The sequence below is a fragment of the Aethalodelphis obliquidens genome, unplaced genomic scaffold, assembly GCF_003676395.1.
Source record: "Aethalodelphis obliquidens isolate GAN/ISIS:26980383/991018 unplaced genomic scaffold, ASM367639v1 scaffold8, whole genome shotgun sequence".
Taxonomy (NCBI): Eukaryota; Metazoa; Chordata; class Mammalia; order Artiodactyla; family Delphinidae; genus Aethalodelphis; species Aethalodelphis obliquidens.
The window spans coordinates 24800580-24824423 of record NW_020837952.1 but is presented as its reverse complement, the minus strand read 5'-3'; the positions used below and the strand labels follow the sequence as shown (position 1 = coordinate 24824423).

Below are 23844 nucleotides of genomic sequence, written 5' to 3'. Positions count from 1 at the left end.
CGATCCCTGGTCAGGGAACTAAGATCCCCCATGCTGCAGGGCAACTAAGCCCATGTGCCACAACTAGAGAGTCCTCGCGTCGAAACTAATGACCCTGCGTGCCACAACTAGAGAGAAGCCTGCGCACTGCAACAAAGAGCCCACGGGCCGCAACGAAAATCCCGGGTGCTGCAACTAAGACCCAGTGCACCAATAAATAAATAAATAAATATTTAAAAAAAAACAGGTCTGTAAACACCTATGGCAATAAATTTGGCCTTCAATGTGTACTTGTTAGAATAACTGTGCTTTCTCTTTCTCCTACATATTTATTCTCAGAACAGAAAAAAAGTAGTGTATACTATTTGTTCTTTCAAACTTTACCACTATATTTATATAGTTCATGCCTTATTTTTCTGCACAAACACTCAGAGAAATGAATTATTTTTGCTTTTAAAGGATGATTTTTTTCACTTAGTTTTTTAAAACAGTAAAGAAAATTGAGTACTATACCTGCAGACCTTCTCTCACTGCCTCCAGAATATAAGGTACCAAAGAATAGTTCCAGAGATCCATGAACCATACTCTAGAACCTTCTACGTCCATGGGGCAAGGAAGGAAAAGTCGAGGACCTGAGAAGAAACAAATAACAAAACATTTTTAAGAACCATTATATGTAGCAATCTAAACCCATATTTAGACACCATTTGGGGGGAATGTTTCTTATAGGATTCTTAGAAAATTATAATCTTGGCCAGTTTGATTATATTAAAGTGTGTTTCACTGAAGACCCAATCTCCAGGACCCTCCTTTCTTTTTACACTAAAACCTTCATCTAAAATGTAACATTTTAGCATTAGGAGAAACCTTAAAGGTCATAATCCAGTCAATCTGCCCCATTTTACAAATGACAAAACTATGCTGGAATGAATTGTCAAATACAAAATATGTCATTATTTGCAGAAGTGGGTCTCTGCCTTGGTCTTCTGATCACAAATATAGAATTGTTCTTTCTAATTTACCCTGTGTCTTTAGTGAGTATGTCTTTATGATCCACCGCAATGGGAAAGGGACATTTTTTTCATGCAATTTAAGAAGGAATACAAAAACAAATATCTTTATGCCAACTCAAGAAAATAATTCAAACAATTTTGTCTTCATGAAAAATGTAAAACACTTAAATTATCTCTAACTAAAATCTTCTCTAACAACTATATTTGATATGAGCCATAAGCTAATATTTGTTTTTAGCATAAAGAAAGGTACTCTAAACAGACACAATTTATTTCAAATGGTTATCTGATTTTTAGATATTTGTCTATATTAAACTTATTCGATGTCAGTAAAATCTTAGTAAACCATAATAGTCAGACAAAATGAATCTAATTAGAAATATTTATGCAAAGCTTGGAAGAAGGCAAACTTTCAGAAGGAAAAAAAAATGAAAACTTAAATCTCTGGAAGCTTGAAAAACATTAGCTTCACTTGTTATTTTCTGCCCTCCAATCTGGCCATCTTTACCACGTACTCGTAGTTCCTGGAAAATGGCATATTGCAATTTTGGAACTCACCAATGGTAACATCAGAAGAACTGTGTGTTTCCAAAAAACTGTTGAGATGATGCCATGTCTTAGGAATCCAATCTATAATTTTGACTAGGTCATTATTGCGTATGTTCCTTTCAATTTCCATCTCTATCAGTTTCCTTCGAAGATATCTGCCTAAAAAGCCTTTTACTGGTTCTGTGTGGTTTGCACACAGTACCCACCTAGAAAAAGAGAGAAAAAAACCAAAAACTCAGAAACCTTTATATAAATTAAACTTTTATATAAATTAAACTTTAAGTCTACAGTGATTCTCTTTCCAATATAAAGTAATAATGTTCCTAATTTAATTGGTGGCCATATGTTAATGATCAAAGGGATGAGAAGGTCTATTAGCATTAGAGCTATACTGTAACTAACTTTTCATCTTGAGCTAAAGAGAAGCTTATGTGCGTCACAGCAGTGAGTGGGCATGTACAGGCTGAGCACTCTTCTGTAGGAGAATCACAAATCCTGAAATAGGAACTGTCTTCACACTTCTCACACTTAGAAAAAAAGTGCTCTACTTTAGCCAGTGACATAGTGAGCAGAAAAAACATTTCTTTTTTCTTCTTTTTGAAAGAAACACTTCTGATTACAGGTTGAGGATCACAAAATGTCTGCTTGAGAAAGAGTGTCAGAAGAAGTGAGAATCATTTTCACACCCCAGGTCACAACTGGCAGGATTTCTCAATGTACAAATGGAAAAAACAATAACCAAAAGCAAACAGAAAAGAGACAATATTAAAAAAAATCAATTTATCTTCACCTGAAATTGTGATGCAGCTCTAGATTTGGTGATGAAGAAACTCCCTGATTCATTGTTCCAATAATATATGGACTGGGGAAAAAAAAGAAAATTTATATGTACTAAAGGTAAAAGAGATTAATACATTAAAATTGTCTGCAAAAACAATTTAGATAAATACGGATTTTTCCATTTTAACATTAGGCTGTAAAAGGGTAATTTTGTAGTGTTTGGTTGGAAAATGACAAAGATCACTGAACTGGAAATTAAGATTTGGGGTTCTAATATCAGATCTGGCATCCTAAGCAAATCATTTTCCCTCTCTAATCCCATGTTTTCTCATCTATGAAATGAAAAGATTAGACAGAATAATCGCAGTGATCTCACTCTACTCCAACATCTTATGATTCTTGTGCTTATAATCTAATTCATTAATTTTTTTCTTTTGTTTCATAATTATTTCAAAGGTTCTTAATAACATGAAAGAATTTGTATTCTTGTTTCAATATTTATTTGATGCTAATTAATTTTTAACATTTAAAAAATCTCTAGCAGAGATAACTGGGTTACTTGCACCATTAAAATTAACATTTATGTTGTTGTTCTTATATGTCCTTTTTTAGAGGCCATACTATAGTGAATCTTAAGTGGGTTTTCAGATTTTTTTTATACCTTACTTTAAGCTTTTCTTTCATGTAAATAGTTAAAAATTAGAATCACTAGTGGAGAGAGGTATATCTGAATGTATTAAAATTATTTCTGTAGGAAGGCTGAATTTAAACTTTAAATGGACTAAGAGTGAAACAAGAGCTCTATAGCTTTGTTCTAGTTCTTAATTTCCCTGATTCAAACATTCCGTCATTGATAATGGTCTCCCAGACTTCCAGCATACCCGTAGAAGTTAACATCATCAAGTAAGTAATGTTGCCATAAAAGTGCCTGGGACGCAACTGTTGAATGAATAAATAGATGTTCTAATGAACACATAGAGGTTCTTTGGAAATATGGTATAATAGTAATGAAGGCTTCTCAAATTAATAGCATCCACTATACGTCTTAAAAGGTATAAAGGCACAAGAATGCATATTTGATCACCATTTTTTCATATCTTATCACTCGAAATATTTCACAAGCATACCATTTATTGTATTTACAGTTGAGAAAACCATTGAAGATATCACTCAAAGAGCCCACATGATGAAGATTATCAAGAATTATTACAACTGGAAGCTCTACACCGTTATTATCCGCACTGCATTGTTCAGCCAGGTTAGCTAGATATTGTTGCAATTCCTTTAAAAAAAAAGAAAACAAATATGTTAATGAGAAATTTATACCAATGGAAAGCAATTCATAGTTTAGGAATGATACATTTTGTCGTCCATCCAGGTTCTTTGATTAAAACTCACAGATCATTCCATTGATATAAAACCTTACTCTACAAAGCAAAAAAACATCCAATGTTGAGAGGATACACTTTTAAAGGAAAGAGAAAAGCCAGTACAGGACACCTGAAGTAAACATAAAGCTGTAAACACAAGGACACACTCCTCAGTTGTTTTCTCCCTGGAAGAAAAGTGAAAAAAAAAAAGAATTCTGGATATGAGCTCTTAGGATAAACCACAAATACTGAGATTCGTTCTTGTTTTTGGTATTACAATGATAAAGATGGATTTTAGCAAACCTTATAATTTCAAGTATACACTAAATCCAAAATGGTACCCCCTAAGTTTCCAATAAGACTTTAAATATTTTAATTCCAATTCATTTTGATGAGGTACATCTGAAAATACAGGCCTGGGACTCAAATAAAACTGTGGTTGGTTGGTTGGTTGGTTGATTTGTTATTTATTTATTATCTGCTTGCAATTGTTGTAATTTATAACAACAGACAAAATGTGTTATAGTTCATTAGGTCACTTGACATTAGCATTTAGCATTTATTAAGCTTCTTGGTTCTTTACAGATATTATTCCTTTCTAATAGCTTTTAATCTAAATATGATAACCAGTTCACTGATTGCTCTCACAGATGGGTAGGCCAGAAATATAATTAGATTTCTTAGAATTATCCTAATCCGTAAGAGCATTTCCATAATATTTGCATATTTACAATGACATTTTCCATTTGTACATCTTGAGCAGGGTTAAAAAACAATTTCATGATGGATCTTGAATAATGAATAGAATTCCAAATGATAAGTACGTAGTTTTTTACTCTTTCAACACAGCTTTAGCAAGCGCCTACTATGTGCCAGGTACTTTTATATTACTTTTATATTCAGGCATTAGAGCTGATAGAAAGGCAGGCCAACAAGAAGTCTCAAGGCAATGTGATAACTGAAATGCATAAAACACTATAGAAAAACTAAAGAGAGGCATCTAATCCAGATTTAAGGTTCATAGAACTATAGCGTATGAGGGCAGGCGCTATAATTGAAGAATAAAGAGTAAAGCGTAAGAGGTGGAAGATACGAGTGTGTGATGTGTTGGGAGAAATACTGGTGTTCTGCTTTTGCAAGAGAAATGGTCCATGGCAGTAGTGATCTCAATGAAAGGGGAAATCAAAAAGACTTTGAATCCATGCAGAGGAATTTGGATTTTACTATATAAACATGTGCACCATTCATATGTTGTTGTTTTCCCCAGGGTAGAGAAATTTATTTATCGAAGGAAACATACATGTGAAGGATAGGACGATTAATTAGAAATGGAAAACACATTCAAGATGCTTACTGCCCAGAATAGGTTAGGCATGTATATAGATAACTAAAATTCACAGTGAAAACTAATACGTTACCTCAAAAGAATATACACTAAAGATTTTGTTCAGAGCATGTAAAGATTACTTGTAGCTTCTGGGAAAGACTTTGTGGTGGCAGTATTATTTGCTATTAACCCTTTATTTTAAAGATTAGGTAATACTGTGATGCTTAAAAATGGAAGAAGAGCTTTCTTCATAGATGGAGGAGAACAAAGGCAGAAACATAAAAATATGATATCCACGTAGGAAAAACCCAGTAGTATATGTTTTGTGAAAGAGTGGTAAATAAATTGGAAAGGAAAGTTTGCAACCTTGAATGGTTGGTAAGACTACTGGACTTTTCCTACTGACAGTGAAGAAACATTGACTATTCTGGGGATCTGAGTGATGTAGTCAGAATCATGATTTCAAAGTGTGGTAAGTATATTGCAAAGGAGGAAGAGAAATCAGTCAAGAGATACTGAAATTGCTGAAGCCAAGAGACACTGTGGGACTCAAGAGAAATAGTAGAAGTATGGGAAGATTTTTGACCTAGAGCAGAAAGCAGTGGGGAAACACTGCAGGATTTTAATGTGGTCAGCTTTTAATTACGAAAGAAGAATTATGAATGAATAGAAGACATTCTATTTCCATGAGGTGCAAGGATAAAGAGGCAGAGAGAGGAGGGGGATTTAATGCAAGTTGTAAATCAAGCAGTTAGTAAACAATTGCAATAGTCCAAGTAAGTGACAGAGTGTTTATTTGGGTGGGAGGGTAATGGTAGTAGAGATGGATGAAAGAAGATGGATTTGTGATATATTTTCACAGATACATCACAAATACACAAGAATTGAAACTGGCATTCCTAAACATGTATATTTAGTATGCTAATGAAAACATACTTGTAAGCTAATAGAAATGCCTACCATATGGAAGAGTGGGCATGGCCAATAGTGTCCAATTGGAGCCAATACAAGTTGAAACAAGGGAGTTATCCAGATGAGAACAGAGGTGGGAGAGAACAGAATGTTGGGGAATATTTTCATTTACTGGAAGGTGAAGGAAAAACAGTCAGTGAAAGGCACTGAGCAGCAGCTTACTAGAGGGTAGGAAGGAGACAAGGAGAGAATGATAATCATGAAAATCAGAACAATTTCTAGAAAGGGGGGATCAATTATAGCAATTTAGTATATACAGATCAAAAGAGGGAGAGAGAGGTGGGGGGAGAGGAGGAGGTGGTAGAGCTGAAGGGGGCAGGGGAGGGGGAGAAGTTTGAATTGAATTTGGTAAAGAAGAATCAACAGGTGATTTTGGAAAAATAGGGCCATTAGATTCTATTGTGGTCCTCTCTCATCTTGAGAAGGGTAGTAGATCCCTTTGGGAATCTAATGAAAGCTACGGACCAGTCACAAGTAGAAACAGGCATACACAAATAATTTGGTCATACAACTTGAGTTTTCTCAAACCTCTCTGAAATCACTTCATGATCCCCACTCTAGCTTAATCAGGGTAAAATCTTAGATTGAAGTACTGATACATTAGCATTAGAAGTTTCATGTCCAAGATCTAATCAGGCAGAAAAAAACAGGTATATCTACTAGATGGACATTGATAATGAGATGAATCCCATGCTTTGAAAATATACACAGAACACAGCAGTTATACAAAAACTATTGATCATTGCTATCTCTGATTTTGACTCCAGACACACTCAGAATGAATCTGCCAAGTCCAGCTTTCTGATCTTTTCCCACCTAACCTTCCAAGTGGCTTCAGTTGGCCACATATTCTTTGCTTAATCCATCTCTAGCCTCTGGGCCCACCATATCAAATGTCACAAAGTGTAACTGTTTATGTGTCCTGCTTTCAATCAAAATATTCCAGCTGGCAACTCGAGAGAGGGCTTGAAGAGTGGGAAGAGGAAAAGAATCTAAAATGCAGAGGGAACAAAAACATGAAAAGATTTTTTTCATTTGATGGTTTATTATTGGCTTTTTTTGGAATCAGTGAGTGATTTGTGGCTTTGTCTCTTCAGAGCTATCAAAGGCATAGCAGAAAGCATGTCAGCAGTTACACAGTTCCATTTCTCAGGAAAAGAATTTATTTCGTACTCATTCACCCTTTACTTAAGTAAATCTACACTTGGCAGCATCCTTCCTACAATCCCAACCTGTCATTCCCATTTCTCTATACCACTCTCACATACCATCAGCCCCCCGAAAATAAAGTGTGGATTCTCTGACAATTTGGCAAGAATTGGCCAAATTCTCTGGCCATGACTTGGTATGCAACGTTACTGACAGCTCATTCAAATCTTACAAACCTAAAGAAACAATAAGCATTTGTTAGTTGTAGTTTGTGCTTTCTTGGTGATGAATGCCATGTGATTTGTCCATGGATTTCTTCCTATTACTGTTTACTAGCATCATTTGTTCTGTTCAAAGGCTCTTGGCAAGCTTCATTTTTCATCAGTTTGTAATAACAAAGATTAAACTGACCTCATAATGGCACAAGTGATTTTATACAGAAAAAGTAGAAAATAAGAGTGCTGGATATATTTGATCAAATTTTAAAGGACATATAAATTATTATTAAGAATATCTCCAAGTACTAAACATTTTTTTAACTGAAATAAAAAGAACTTATATATAACAGTATATTTTGGAGTGAGGCAAATTTTAGAACTAATGTTAAGTTACCCCTACTTTATTTTAGCATGTCGAATTATATCCAAGTCAATCTATCTGATTCGAAACTTGATTTTAAGTGATTCTCCAACTTTATCAAAATGCCTGTTTCCTCTAATAAGTCTATTCTTCTCTCATCTTCCAACCACTTGTTTTTTTCATAACAGAAATAACTTCTAAAGAGTTCTGTCACATCAACATTAAGGAAACACCAAAGAGAGCACTGAGGGTAATTAAGAGATGTCAATTCTTTCATCATTTTGGCTGAAAAGAAAACAAAATGTGCTAAAAGCTTTTAAATAAAGCTATGAGGAGACCCAGAATTCACTGGAGGCATGAAAAGTGTAGGCTGAAGCAAACAACTGTGCTCTTCCTGCTTCTGCTTAAAGAAGAGTTCAAGGCTTCCCTGGTGGTGCAGTGGTTGAGAGTCCGCCTGCCGATGCAGGGGACACGGGTTCGTGCCCCGGTCCGGGAAGATCCCACATGCCACGGAGCAGCTAGGCCCGTGAGCCATGGCCGCTGAGCCTGCGCGTCCAGAGCCTGTGCTCCACAACGGGAAAGGCCACAACAGTGAGAGGCCCGCGTACCGCAAAAAAAAAAGAAGAGTTAAATATTCTGCCTCAGGTGCCATGTCTCTCTCTACTTGAAATGAGAATGGGTGGTTCAACCACAATCCAAATAGTGTTGAGTTCCAAAGAAACATTCGGAATTCATGTGCTGTATTGAGTCCACATTAAGAGATCCCATCATGCTTTATACACACCTTTGTTCTCCTTGAAAAATACATATAAGCCAATTTTGAACAAAGATCCGTGTATGTGATGGGGGTGGGTGGTCTGTATGTGTCTGTGTGTATTTGTGTAAGAAACCGTTACAGTATTGGGAACCAAGAGCTATAATTAATAACTGCAGGCAACCCTTAGGTGGTGCTTGCTACTTGTACTATTCTCTCCCTCTCCCTGCTTCTATCTGTCTGTCTGTCTGTCTGTCTCTCTCTCTCTCTCTCTCTCACACACACACACACACACACACAGATACTCACCCATTTAGTCCTTACCACAACCCCACTATTTTTTCCCATTTTACAGCTGGGAAAAGTAAGGCACAAAGAAATTTAACAATCAGCCCTAGGTCCCACAGTTGGTCAGTGATATGGACTTAATGAACTACTCCTTTAAGAAATTTTTGTTCACTAAATTAAATGTCTTGTTTATGTCAAGAATCCAGTGGGTTTGGGTTGCTTTGGGGAGTCATGTTTCTTTTCTAAAAATTTGCAGGCCAGAGGTTTCTGCGAGACTGGGTCAGTTTAGATCATCTAACCAGGTTATCTCTAGAAAAACAACAGAACCCAGTATCATCTGGATATCTTCAAGCTATTGCTTATACCAGATGTAGTGTCCTAAGAGAATCTTAGGTTGCACTGATTGAGAATGTAAGTAACTATAGGCAAAAATAGTCCAGTGTTAGGAATATGTTAGGCATCAACTATTTCCTTCTTAGGATTCTTTATTTCACTGTGAATATACGAAAGTACTGGCTGGGTTTTATAGCCCCTCATGCCTATTTAAGAGCTGAGAGCACTCAGGATGATTATGGTACATTAAACCTTAGCAGATGGTGAAATGGAATATTGTTCAATTTCCTAAGGTTCCTAAGCAGAAATCCTATAGAAATATGATGTAAACAAATTGCTGCTCCCAGAATTTCTGCTTAGAATATATTAATTACACCCAAATCCCCATTGCTGCAACATCCCAGTTAATTCCTACTTATTTATTATGACCTAGACCAAGTATTGGCTTTTATAAAGCTCTGATTCCTGCAGGAAGAGTCATGGCCTCTTGTTTCTGTGGTATTTGCATGGATCTCTTTCTGCTCTAATACTTCCTAAATGATGTCTACGAGAAATCAGACAACAGAGACTCTGTCCTTTTCTTCTGTCCATTCTCAATGCTTGTGAATCCCTGATACCTGAATGTCACTGAGCAGTCTTGTTCAAATTCATGAAATAGGGTTAGTCATTCACCAGATTCTAGTTTCAGCCGAAGAGCCGGCTATGTTTCCATGTACAATATGGAAGTTTCATATAATCTTAAAGCTTAGCTGCTTAAGACACGGATAAATAGCAGCAGTTGTCTTAGGAGCCTTGACTTACCTTACTAGACTTGTGGTCCACATTAAAAGTGGCAATCGCATCCTCTGTTTTTTTCCTCCCAGATTTGGTTATTACATATTCAGCAAGTTTGTTTGCTAAATAGGTCTTTCCAGTACCACTAGGTCCTGAGAGTATAATTCTGTGATGCTCCATCAACAAGTTAAAGTACCTTTGGGTAATTGGTTTAGGAATCAGCGTATCAAAAACAAAACTGTCCAAACTGTTTTCTTCTACCCCTGAAGGGAGAAACAAAGGGAAGAGTGTGGCTTATTGTTCTACATAAGCTTGAAATTAAAATAGAGTGTCAACTGGCAACTGGGCTTTGTTAGCCATTGGAATGCAGTCCTTGCAAGATACTTTCCTTGACATTTGATCCCACGTGTGTTGCTATTTTAAGACAGAAAACATCAGTAATAAGGCAGAGTGAACATCCAAATGAAAGCAGGTTTTTCCTCTTTGCTTAGACTTCCCTCGTCTATTTCATGCTTCTCACTTATGTTTCCACAAAGAGATGGAAGCATTACTATGAATTCTATCATAAAATCCTCCTTCTCTTTGAAGGTGGTAGTTTTGTTAAGAATAAATGTAAAAATTAAAAGTATAAAAGTGTGTATGTTCTTCTCTTTTTCTTCCTCTTTCCTCATTCTCTTTATTTCCCTCTAGCTCTCATTATACATCCCAGCTGTACCACCCCTTAAGCTTTTGAAGAATATAAATATAATAGGTATTTGGTAAGGAATTAAGAAGGAGAGCAACAGTTTCTCCTTTTACTCACCCAATTACCTTAATCATAAAATCAAATATTGACAAATCCCTCTATTAATCTATAGTTTATATAGATGTGTTCTGACTCTTTAACATATATGAACAAGGAATTATGGATACAAGCATACTTTAGATATTCCATTTGCCTACAATTAGTCACATTATTCAAAGCAAAGAGAATTTCTCATCCCTGATTCTTAACTTCCATTCTCTATCCCCAGTGGGTACTTATTGGGTATACATATTTTAAAATTAAAGGTAAAAGAATGAATATATTACCTTGGAATATGCAATAAACTTTTTGAATCTCCCCTAAATCTAAGATGATAATGGGGAAAATCTAGAAAATTGAAATTCGCTACATCACATTTGTTTTTCTGAGTCTTGGAGAAACTTCGAAATTACATCTCAAAACTCAAAGAATTTCATTTACTTGGATTTTTGTGTTTTTAGTAGGATTTTAGTGTTTTAAATATAAATACAGCTCATATCATATCAAAATTATCAAAGTGGTTAACATAGTTTTCAAATATGAAAATTTGAAGGGAAACTGCAAAAAAGAAAAGAAATGTTGGTAAAAAAATACAACTGTGCTTTTCATTTTTATTCTTACCTTTCAGGTTCACAGTGATGATGTTATTATCGCCGACAAGGTATCCACAAGGCAGCAGTTCAGGCACTTCTAGGTTATGGGATCTAATTAAATCTCCTATACAGTAGCTGGCAATGCAGTCAGAGCTCAGACCAAGGCTAGTGGATGTATCAATTCGGAATACATATTCCTGAAATGGTATACACAAAAAATGAAAGTCAAAACAGAGGTCCAACTCCTCTACAACAAATACAAAACTCATGGGGATGTGAAGCTAGCTATCAAGAATTTTAGAAATGGGTAATATAAGAACAATTAATATCAAACAGCATAAAGAGAGAAAACTTTCCTTAATATTTGAAATGGAAGAGAGGAAAAGCAGGTATCTCTATGCCATTAAAGCTAAGGGAAGCATCCAAAATGAAACACATTTGAAAATTAATATCAGGATGTCTTGCACAACTTACCTTAAAGAGACGTCTAATTACACCATCTAAGACATCCCACTTGGTTTTTCCACTGACACCAATGGATCCTATCAAATATGCCTGAGACTTCTGATCCTAAGTAAGAACAAAATAAAACAAGATAAAATCCAACTGTGTGTCTTTTTTTATTATGATATCTTCTACTAAAAATATTAATATTAGTGGTGATTAACACTAAAATATATATTAAACCTATGGGTTTTATAATAACAGACATACACAGTGGATTATACAAAATACCCCAACAAACAAACAAACTAACTAACAAAGTAACAGGAGAGCAACAAAAACAAGAGAGAAAGAGATTAGATGAAGTGGTATGGTCAAGGAAAACTGATTCATGACCTGTTCAGTAGAAGGGAAAGGGCCAGGAGAGAACAAGTCTTCCGTTTTAATGCAGTGGGTGCATTCCTGAAGAGAAGCAACTTGGTAGGAGGGAAATAGTGATAGAGATGGAACAGAACTATATCATGAGTCCTAGAGCCCCATCTTAATGTTTTTGTGATCTTATCTTTGTTAAGTCCAAAACTCAGTTTGTTTTTTTCTTTAGGTTATCTCTAATATCCAGTCCAGTTTTGAAAAATAAGTTATCCATGGTAGTATGGCATTCACATATTCACAACACAGGTCCCATTTTGAATGTATCAGAAAATTCAATATTTAGAAGAACTTGCCAGGGAATCCTACAGGACTCATTTTGTCAAGCAAAGAACTCCTTTATAAGACAAACAAATGTCCCAAATTTATCGTTTTTGTAGGATGGGATTTTGAGGAATTTCTACATGTATTAGAAAAGTAAGCAATTCAATTTACAGTCTAACTGAAGCCGTTTTTATGTTGACTGGAATGGTTACATGAGATAGTGATCATGACACCAGTATATATAATTAGACAGTTGATATATCACAATCCTGATTCTAGTCACCAACTTGCATAGTCCTTAAGAGGTGGAAAAATAACTGAGTCAGGTGTTAGAAGACATGGATTCCACAACACACAACATCTACCATGTAATTAAGAAATGTGATGTTAGTTCAAGTCACTTAGCTGGCTCAGAGCCTCAATTTCTTCATCTGCAACATTTAACTTTATAAGGGTAAATGATTATCAGCACTATTTAGATATAACCTGAAGCCAATATCTGTTACAGAAAAAGTTGAGAAATTCACAGCAAACCATTCTTATTTTGTAACAACTGTTATAGACTGAATGTTTGTGTCCCTCCCCCCAAATTCATATATTAAAGCCTCAACCCCCAATTGATGGTATTTGGAAATGGAGCCAGAAGGAGGCAATAAGAGCTAGATTAGGCCATGAGAGTGGGTCTCTCATCATGGGATTAGTGGCCTTCTAAGTAGGGGAAGTAGGAGACAGATCTCTTTCTCTCTCCCCAAGTACAAACACTGAAGAAAGTCCAAGTGAGGACACAGGAAGAAGGCAGTCATCTGCAACCCAAGGAGAGAGCCCTCACCAGGAACCAAATCAGCCAGCACCTTGATCTTGGACTTAATAACTGTGAGAAAATAAATTTCTGTTGTTTAAGCCACCCAATCTATAGTATTTTGTTATGGTAACCCAAGAAGACTAAGACAACTACTTTCCAATGTTCAAAAATATTATCTTTCAGAATTATTCTGAAAAACAAAACTTGTTTTACAGCGTTATTGTAACTGAGTCAAAACGGACATGCATACAGTGCTTTTAAGCAGCTGCTTTCAAATCAGAGATCATTAGACTATCTAAGCTTCACTGAGACTATTACAGTCTTTTACATAAAGACCCACTTGGGAAATTCAGGCACAGATCTGCAGCTCAAGCAGAAAGTTTATGGCATTAGAATTCTTGGAATATATGCTCAGTGTAAAAATTCACAATTGCTAGCTCACTTTTCAAACTTCAATACTGCAATTATCTTAAAATTCTAAAGATTTTTTTGTTTTTCTGTCTGATAAAACATTTTTGGATACTTATAAATTTGTAGTTTTGGCCACTGAACTACAATTTCAACTTGAAATAATAGTTTTAGTTTCAAGAAGAGGCTAGGGTCAGAATGGTATTGCCAATTTGAAGGCAATATCTGATTCCAGAAAAATTAGAATATTTGCCTTATCATCTAAGACCTTGCTTTAAAATGATACACACAAGTAGCGTCAATGGAATTTGTCATAGTGAGTTCAATAAAATATATCTTTCCAGTGTCTAGAAGGGCCATATAACTTATAGTCTCTTCTTTGTACAAAGACCATCTTGGCAGCTCTAGCAACATGTTTCTATACATCATAAATATCACCTGTATTTAGTTAGACAAAATGTTAATGTCAAAGAAAGCAATGTGCTTTTTTGGTTTTAGAAATGAGGGTGGCTGACAGTCAATATTGTTTTCAGTGAATGAACATGACATACTGAGACACATTTTTACCTATAGGATGATGTCATTTCTTTCGAGTCCCTAACTTTCATGCTTTTATAATAGATTAGGCCAATGCCGAGACAAACACTGCTGATAGTATATTTATGACAAATACTTATTTGATTCATGGTCATTCTCATCTTTTAGTAATAAAGAACTTAAGGTTAAAGAAATACCTTGGCTCGACCGTAGCCCTTGCTTATGGAGACTATAATTTTCACGCTGCGGCCATCTTTATGTCCGGTTGCATCACCAGCATCATCGAGCAAAATATCTACCAAATTTTCAAAGAAACACACACAAACACACACACATACAATAGAGTCACATTAGCTTGGATGTCTTTACTGTCATCGTTTTCTCCCTCATAGTTTTACATCTTTCGATGGGAATATTCAGATTTTCTGCCACCCATTCTAACCTAACTGGTTTGAAAAACCTCAGCTTCCAAGAAGATGAGTGACTGTGTTGGGTTAAAGTTTCCATCTAAGAATTTATTTCTGCTTCCAAAGATCTTCACCCAAGTGTTGGGCACCCATTGCATTTAGATGAGGAAATAAGGGGTTTCCTTTTTTCTATTATGCACAGGTCTGAGTAATACCTGAGTAATAGTTACCATTATAACTGTGACAAACTGAAAAGCAATCTGAGTTTTCTATCCAACTGAAAACATCCAAGCTCATCACCCATGTAGTTATGAATGCAAAGGTGGTGAGACTGACTGGCAACTGCAATGATTTTCAAGCATTTGGCACATTCCCTGCTATATGACTACTCACCTCGTATCGATAATTTTAGGTAATGTTTTGAGTTTCAACCACGGCATTATACTTCCCCACAGAAATATATTAATTATTGCTTTCCTGTTCTCTTTATGCTTATAGCTTCAAAACCAAAATAATACTTCTAGTAATCAGCTAAGAGTTACAGAAGCATGATAAAGCTAGCTAACCTTTAACCCACCAACCTTAAAATGTGATTAAAGATTAATTTTCAAAATATATGAGATTAATGTCCAGTTTGGAGAATGATTAAGGCAAACTATCCCACATATATGTTTTCATTTGACAAGGATGCTATTATGTTTAATATGAAGATAGTTTTCTGGGGACAAAGAAAACTTGGTTACGTGTTGAAGAGTACATGTGCCAGGTGACAAGAGGACTCAACTGCTCAAAGTGTAAATTTAGAGAGCCAAGGACTGTGACTGTACCATTACAGAAGCAACAATTTCATCAAGTGCCTTCTGAAAATAAAATGCTTCTATTATAATAATAATATATATAATAATTAGGAATATGTAATTTTGCAAAGGAAGGAGTTTAAAAAATGCCATAACACCATAATAATCAGAAGCACATTTAGAGTTTAAGGAATATGGAATTTTTTTGCTAGAAATTTTTAAATTGTCAGACAATCTCCCTTACTGAAATTTATTTATTTTTTTTACTAGATTAACATCCTCCCAGTCTCTCACCATTCTTCCTATCCAACTCAAACCTCTTCCTTAAGTGTCATTTTAATTCTCTTCTTGCTCCTTTTCTCAAAAGTTTAAAGTGGCTTATCGTTCACATCTAAATATCTTGTAATTCATGACCAAATTACCTCTTTAGTACTTTGCTCAATTATTCATAACTTCATAAATATTCAAAAATATTTATTTTTAGCTGACAGTTTATTAAGCATCACAGAAATCAGGAGCTGTGGATTTCTCTGCTGGAGCTGTGGTTAAGAATCTGCCTTCCAATGCAGGGCCGTGGGTTCGAGCTCTGGTCTGGGAAGATCCCACGTGCTGCGGAGCAGCTAAGCCCGTGCGCCATAACTACTGAGTCTGCGCTCTAGAGCCCACCAGCCACAACTACAGAGCCCGCATGCTGGTACTACTGAAGCCCGTGTGCCTAGAGCCCGTGCCCCGCAACAGGAGAAGCCACCACAACGAGAAGCCCACGCACCACAACAAAGGGTAGCGCCCACTCGCCGCAACTAGAGAAAGCCCACCACACACAGCAACCAAGACCCAATGCAGCCAAAAATAAATAAATAAATGTATTAAAAAAAAAAGAAATCAGGAACTGTGCTGGGCATTGGGAGTGAATACCATGGTGAGAAGGAAGATGACTTCCCTGCTCTTTTGGAGTATACATTCTCAACAAGGTAATCTTTAATGTTTTAAGTGCTTTAGCAAAATGAATACAGTAGTTAAGAGTCAGGTACTGGAATCATCCAGATCTGGGCTCAAATATTAGCTCTATCACTTATTGGATGCATAATCTTGAAAAATTATCATGATCACTTTCCTAATTCTTGGGGCACAAAAGCACCAGCTTCGTAGGGTTACTGAGAACATAATAGAAAACACTTTTAAAGCACTTTATCCTCCGTGTTTAGTAAGTTTATCTGTTCTAACCATTACTCCTTTTCCCTGTGTGTTTATTCTAACTCCTTGTGTTGACAGTGGAAGGAGCACATCATGACTCACTCTGGGTGAGTGAGTCAATGCACACCCCCCCACCCACAGTACATTGACGGGATGATCGCCTGAACAAACAACTCTGAGTAAATACAAATAACAGCCAGTTTGAGATAAGGGTTCTCTGTGTTGTTTCATGGAAAATAAGTTAGAGTCCTCTGTCAACATTTTGAAAAAAGATTTGCCATTCTGGTTACAGTCAAGTGAAATTCTGACAAAAACTGAAGGTGTTTCAAACTTCTGTCTTCACTGGATGTATGGAACATGCACTATTATTTCAGGAACTGGACATTTGTCAATTAGCCTCTCTCCTGCCTACTTCTTTGTTTTAAAAAAAACCATGAACTCTAGAAACTTTTTCTATTAAAAAGCCTCAGCATAAAGGCACTTTTGATTTTCAATTTTGAACCCACTAAACAAGAGTGAAGGCAATGAAAACTTGAAAAGTATCCTAGTCAAGTGATGTCAAGTGATTTACATTTTTCTTGCTAGTTCAGACACAAGTATCGCTACTGAAAAATAGTTGAGGAAATAAAATAATATAGGACTAAAAATAAACCATGAAACGGGTAATTATAAAGCACATTTTTGAAAAAAAAACACCTCTCCTCACCAAATTGCCCCAAATTCTGAATCACGGCCATCAGTTAGGTGGACACAGAAAATGTAAATTTAATTTCTTTGATTTTATATTTATCTTTATGAGTCCTAGTCTTTCCTAAACATTCATTTTGGTTTCATTTTTATATGGCTGTTCTTCCTAAACTACCTTCAGTACTAAATTTGCCTCCTTCAGGCCTTATCATATTTCCATAGGCTAAACCAAAATCATGTAACAGGCAGTAAAATCCCACCATTAAGCCATCCTATAAGGTACCAGTCCTTTTCCCTCCTTAGAAGTGAAGCTCCAGGACATAGGCAGGCACTGACTGCCACTAGGTGTGGCTCCTACCTCACCTCTCTCAGGTTCATCACCGGCAAGCCAATGTATAGGATGTGACTCAGGACTCTCAGATTCTATACATTTAAAATTTTTGTTCTTTCTTTTTTCCCGTCTTTTGAAGAATGTGGATGATAACACTTCATAGACAATTTACACATTCAAGTTATTACCATATTTCTGTAGTTTTATTTTACCTAATGATTTATAAGCTCATTTAATTATGACATCTGTTTTTTCTTAGCTACCAATATTTCTTTTACTTGATGAGTATTCTCAAAATTCATTTTCCTTCCCCAGTCCCTGCCAAATGGTATAAACGTTGTTTTCATGAACTTCAGGAAATTCCTACTTGCCTTTTAGTTTCTAGTTACCTTTTATAAGAAGAAAGCAAGTATGCATTTGGGCCATTCATTTTACACCATGAAGGGCAGATGTAATTAGGAGAATTTTAAAAATTCTGACCTTTTAGAAGCAAGAGATATGATTCATTAAAATATCATCAATATCAGCTTGCTGTATTTCTTTTTTTTTTCTTTTTCGTTTTCATCTTTATCTTCTTTTTCTATATTTTGGTGTAATTTAAGGCAAGCCATGAAGTTTCTCAATTCTATCATGGGATCTAAAATTGCCCAGGAACATGTATACATATTATTGGTTTCCAAGCGTCATCTAGTGGCTGTGCTTTGCAATCACTGCAGATCCTCATGTAAATCTTTCCTCAGCTAAGTCTTATATACATAGAATGATTCGATGCCATAGGAGCAGTTATACTTTATAACTGAATAGTTCATCAGCTATTAAGACAACATTATGTCATATGATTCTATTTGCAATTGAATAAAACTGTACCCTTGTTCCATCATTAGTACCATTGAATACAATAATAGAATCCAGTGTGTTCTTTTTGTTTGTTGAAACTCTAATAGAGCTGCAGTCTGGGTGATGTAGTAGCATTATGTTCTCCCTGGGCCACATCATGCAGGATCATCTAGTCAAATTTAGGAATAGGTCCTGATACACTTGTATACGGGCTTCGTACACTTAAAACACTATCAAATTGCATGGGGTTCTGAGTATTATATTCATTAGTACTAACAATCATCACTGAGAATATTACTTTTTCATCCTATTTGTAACCCTGGAGGAAGTACTTCTCAAACACAAGTAACTGTTTTAAAAAATGATATGAAAACCATATCTCTATGTGTTTTTACTCTTTCATACAGAATGTTCTTTTAAAATGATAATGAAGGGGTTTCCCTGGTGGCACAGTGGTTGAGAGTCTGCCTGCCAATGCCGGGGACACCAGTTCGAGCCCTGGTCCGGGAGGATCCCACGTGCTGTGAACCAGCTGAGCCCGTGCACCACAGCTACTGAGCCCGTGTGCCACAACTACTGAGCCTGCACTCTAGAGTCCGTGCTCTGCAACAAGAGAAGTCACCGCAATGAGAAGCCCGCGCACCGCAACGAAGAGTAGCCCCCGCTCTCCACAACTAGAGAAAACCCGTGTGCAGCAACGAAGACCCAACGCAGCCAAAAATAAATAAATAAAAGAAATTAAAATGATAATGAAGTAAAATAAATTTATAAGAGGAAAAAGGACTATTTCTGAGAGCTAGGCCGTTAACATTTTTAAGAGGGTATGGGTGAGAGCTGCAGCTTGGGTAAGGGTCTCCAAGTTCGAGGTCTCCGGGCTTGTGAAGTCAGAGGCATGCTTTGATTCAGGCAGGTGTGTGCACAAAATCACCTGAGGTAACAGACTCCGTGATGTTCAAATTGTTCAGAGAGAGTCCTAAGGACTGGCGTGAGGATGAGGAGGAAGTGCTACTTGCGGACTCAGACGGGGGCCGAGCTGGCTTCGCGGCGTTCCCCGTTTCTGCCTTCAGCCGGTCGTTTTCAGCCTTCAGTATTTCAATCTCATTCTGTTGTGAAGATGGAAAACATGAAAAACATAGAGCTAGCCTGATTGAGAAAAGGGTACCAACTCTTTTAACAGGGTCAATCGGTTCATGTATTAAATAAACCATGTGGTGACATATTAAATAAACAAACATAAATTATGAAAACAGGATTTCCTTCCAAAGAAGGAAAGGGAATCCCTTTCTCTGTCTCTCACATACACATATTCAGCTATTCACAAATACACACACTAACCAGTAGAATTTTTTATAATTTTTAAAAAATCTATCATATACTTGAGGAGTTTTCCAAATATGACATGGTCTTATGTGAATTAAGAATAACATAATTGAAGAGTTCATACCATTTCTCATTTTAAAAGTAAACATACACACTACTACATATATAAAAATAGATAACCAACAGGGACCTACTGTATAGCACAGGGAACTATACTCAGTATTTTGTAATAACCTATATGGGAAAAGAATCTGAAAAAGAATATCTTTTTATATCTATATCAATCTATATATGTATATATATATATTCAGTTATATACATATAACTGAATCACTGTGCTGTACACCTGAAACTAACATGACATTGTAAATCAGCTATGCTTCAATAAAATAAAAAATTTTAAAAAACTTAAAAAAAATTTTTTAAATGAAAGTAATGTTAAAATCTCATAGAAAATAATGCTGTTTGTAATACTCTGAATTCAGGGAGAGTTGAAAACCACAGTAAAACAAAAATAATATAAATAAGGTGATTTAAAATTACCACCTCAGGATCCTAAATAACGTCTGAAAAAGTTTTTGTTCCTTCAAAATGGGGCACTAAGCTCATAAAAACAACACAAGCCTATTGATGAATATATCCATTGACAGATGAATCTGCTCAGCAATGAGCTTCTCCTATTTCAGTCAGCTTGTGGTACCAAGTGATTACTGGTTGACCATAATAAAACGAAAACTTAGTCTGAGCACAGACTGATTCTGAATTTAGCCTTCAGATGCTTCCAAAAAATAGAAAAGCTTTACTTCTACAGATGGCATTCTATATCACACTTACTTTCATATTTAGAAAGCTTGTGTTATATTTCTGTTGATTCCTCATTACGTTTGTTTTTCAATAGAAAACAGGTAAAGTCAGATTTCAAAAGAATAGGAAAAAGTTACCATAAGGGTAAATCATGGAAAAGTGAAGAAGCAAGGGCTGTAGTAGTTTCTCTAAAACCTTAGCTCTAGTACAGTGACTTCAATGGTCCTTGAGTGCAACTGGCCAGTTGGCACTTCCACTTCCAAACCTGGATTTGACAAAATTCTCCATCCAGTATTGAGAAATGAGGTGCAGAGACTGAATAAACAGAGTGCATTTCCAAAAAGGATTTAAACATGAGATTTGTTTTTATAATAACTAAGAGAAGACAATAAGCAGCATTTTAAATCTCTCCTGTTTGTTCCCTGAAGGTGCTTTCGGACCGACCTGCATCCGGTTCATGGCTTCTCGGATCTGATCGAGATGATGAGCAGAGCTGAGGGCCTCCAGCCGAATATCCGTTAATTTTAATTCCTTTTCTCTGAGCTCACTCTTCAGCTGCAGAATTATCTCTGCCTCAGCCTCTGTGCATTCACAGATCCTGAAGAAAGAAACAAGCACAAAATCAGTGGTTGGGGAAGCCAGAGGATTATGAAAGGCAATGCTTCTTTTAAAAGCTGAACTGCAATATTATCCAGCAGGTACATAGATTATTTGCTGCTGGCAATACCTAGAGAAAAGGAAAAAGAGTTTTACAGACAGTAATACATTCACAGGTTCAAAACTGAAAATAGTAGCCGTCTCTTTTAATCTTTTTTTCCTATTTTCTGAAGTTTAAAAACAATCTATCTTTACTGTATATAAAGTGATCCTCAAAATTCCCTTGTTGCTGATGTTTATGGAGCTGAAAAGTCATAATATTACTACATCTCATTCTACCATTTTTCAAGGGACTTAAGCCTCTATTTGCAACATGAAATTTGTTTAAAGCAAAGTTATTATGTCCTTAAAATGTTGATTTCTTGTTTTGTAAAATTTTGCAACGAATAACCTTATTTGCCACAATACTATCTTCAGGTTACGATCAGATTCAATGTAAATATTGTAGAAAATAAATCAGGGAGATTAGTTTTGGATATTTAAATAATGGATGAGTGTTATGTAATCCTCCTGGTAGGCTCAGCTGATTTAGGAGATCAGCTAATGAAACTGAATCACAGGTTTCAACCCAAATGAGCCGGCTACTTGGGGGCTGCCTGAAGGTAATATACATTATATCCTATTGTGGTTCTATAGACAGCTTTGTAGGAAGTATGTCAAAAGAATCTGTTTTATGTTAATGAATATCTTTTCCATTTAAAATGTGAGGACTCATTGCTGGTCACAAAATGATAGTGCTATGTTCTTTCCTCTAAGTCAGGAAATTATACAGGGTGTACAAGGGTCTTAAATGGTTCTAATAGTGGCCCTGCTTTATATGAGTTCTGGGTGAGCCACTGTCTTGGGCACACAAGGAAATCTCATTTAAATAGTATATAGAACAAAGAGAATTATCAGAGCACACGTTTTACATTCTAAATGTTTTATTCTTTCTTGTAACATCAACTAGTGGGATACTATAAAAAAATTATCCTAGATTATCTAACACAATTAAAGAACAAAGGATTGAAGTTTGGCTTGAGGAAACCAAATTTTACTTCCAAAACAGGAGGACAGAGAAGGTAGTCATTGTTGAAATGCATGCGAGTGATTTTAGAAAAAGCAAGAGTGAACACTGCTTAGGTTAGAACCAGGATCTTTGCAGTTTTCATGCATCACACTCCATTTTACCGGGATCTATGCTTGTAGATCACAGGGCCATTTTGCCGTTTCTTTGGTGGCCAGACAAGGGGTAACCTGCATTTAATGCACAGTTAGACAGATACATGGACAAATGCAAGTGAAAAGAAGTGAAAATAATAACTTAGAAAAGGGGAGAATGAGATCAAGAACACTCAATTTCTAATGTATGGAAAGCAGAAGAGAAACAAATGCTGTCTGCTATTCTAAGGAAGATCTGAAAATAATTGGTATAGAGATGGTGCTGCAGTTCCATTTAGAACACAGATCTAGGCTTGGCCTGAAGTTGTCTTTAACAAATACTTCCGCAACCGGCAGAGGGAGCGACTTACGCTGAGGCAGACTGCGAGGGCTTCATGGAGGCTGACCCACAGTCACCCGCATTGTGGGGCAACTTGGGGGACGCTGGAAGGGACGAATCAGTAAGCTCTTCAATGTCCGAATGTGAGGATGGAGGCTTGGTGGACTTTTTCTTCCCAAAGGCTTGTTTGAATGAGCTTCTCAGCTGCAAGAAGGACAGAAATTACCTTCCTTGTCTATTTGCACTGGGGGCATCTTGCTTTGGGCCGTTAGTTTGCAGGTGCCATCCTAGCCACTGCCTGGGGTCAGTATGTATAAGCAAAGGATTAACAGCTGCAGCACAGTATCTCCAAAAAAAAAAGATACCGTGTTTTGTGTTTTTGTTTTATTCTTGTATTAATCCAGCGCAGCGCAAACATGGAAGGCTTTTAAACAGTGCAGGGTCAAGGGCATGGCTGTCAGAGCACTCATTTAAAACGAAGTACCTTGAAGGGATCTCCGTTCAGAAGGCTCCTCTCTTCAAGGCAATTTGTTTTAAATGGCTGCTTTAGCGCTACAATCAAGTCAGGGCCTGCTGACAATATAAACTTAAAAAGCAAAATGAAATCAAATTCACCTAACACTTCATTAATTGTGAGTTTCTATTCAAATTTTCAGTTCCCGGACTATGAGAAACCAGAGTTGGTATGGCCTACAGCGCTATTCAGAAAGTAGTTTTACTTCTCTTTAAAACTGGAGATTAAAATGAAAAGACACAAAGAAAAGACATACAAGGTAACCTGTTTTTAAAAGGTATAAAAGCCTCCTGCCAAAATGAATAGCATTCATGCCAAGGGTGGGTATTTTTATAGATGCATGCCAAATTGTCCATGGTTTATATTCACCTCACTTCCTCTAGAGTTCACCTTGCAGAAACATGAAAGAGTGTGGAATTACAAATCAAGGGAATGAAGGCTGGTCAGTATTTTAAAATAGTACCTACATAAACATTGTTTTAAAACAGAAAAGATATTTCTCTCATTCGTTACAGAAAGCACTCCAGTAAAATCCTCTGCTAGTTATATTTTGGATTTCATCAAGAGTTCTACTTATTTAACATCTACTTTTCTTGCATGGCATTAAAAGAAATCCTTTACTTCATTGTTTTTAAACATTTTGCAGTGATAGCATCTTCCCCTCAGTTTTTTCAGCAATTACTTAATA

General features: G+C 36.2%; 1 protein-coding gene across 4 annotated transcripts in view; it reads right to left on the bottom strand.

Moving 5' to 3' along the window:
• NAV3 (neuron navigator 3) overlaps nt 1–23844 on the bottom strand; it is a 592658-nt gene that overhangs the window by 10937 nt on the left and 557877 nt on the right. For 2 of the 4 annotated variants that reach the window (XM_027107085.1, XM_027107087.1), the window contains 12 exons: nt 23526–23546; nt 22674–22846; nt 20950–21103; nt 19310–19484; nt 14326–14423; nt 11719–11814; nt 11273–11441; nt 9895–10130; nt 3449–3603; nt 2332–2403; nt 1551–1747; nt 493–611 (listed from right to left, as the gene is read on the bottom strand). In XM_027107085.1, coding sequence (XP_026962886.1) covers nt 493–611; nt 1551–1747; nt 2332–2403; nt 3449–3603; nt 9895–10130; nt 11273–11441; nt 11719–11814; nt 14326–14423; nt 19310–19484; nt 20950–21103; nt 22674–22846; nt 23526–23546 — 1665 coding nt within the window. The remainder of the gene's footprint in view (nt 1–492; nt 612–1550; nt 1748–2331; nt 2404–3448; nt 3604–9894; nt 10131–11272; nt 11442–11718; nt 11815–14325; nt 14424–19309; nt 19485–20949; nt 21104–22673; nt 22847–23525; nt 23547–23844) is intronic. The other 2 variants (XM_027107086.1, XM_027107088.1) reach the window with 1 other exon arrangement.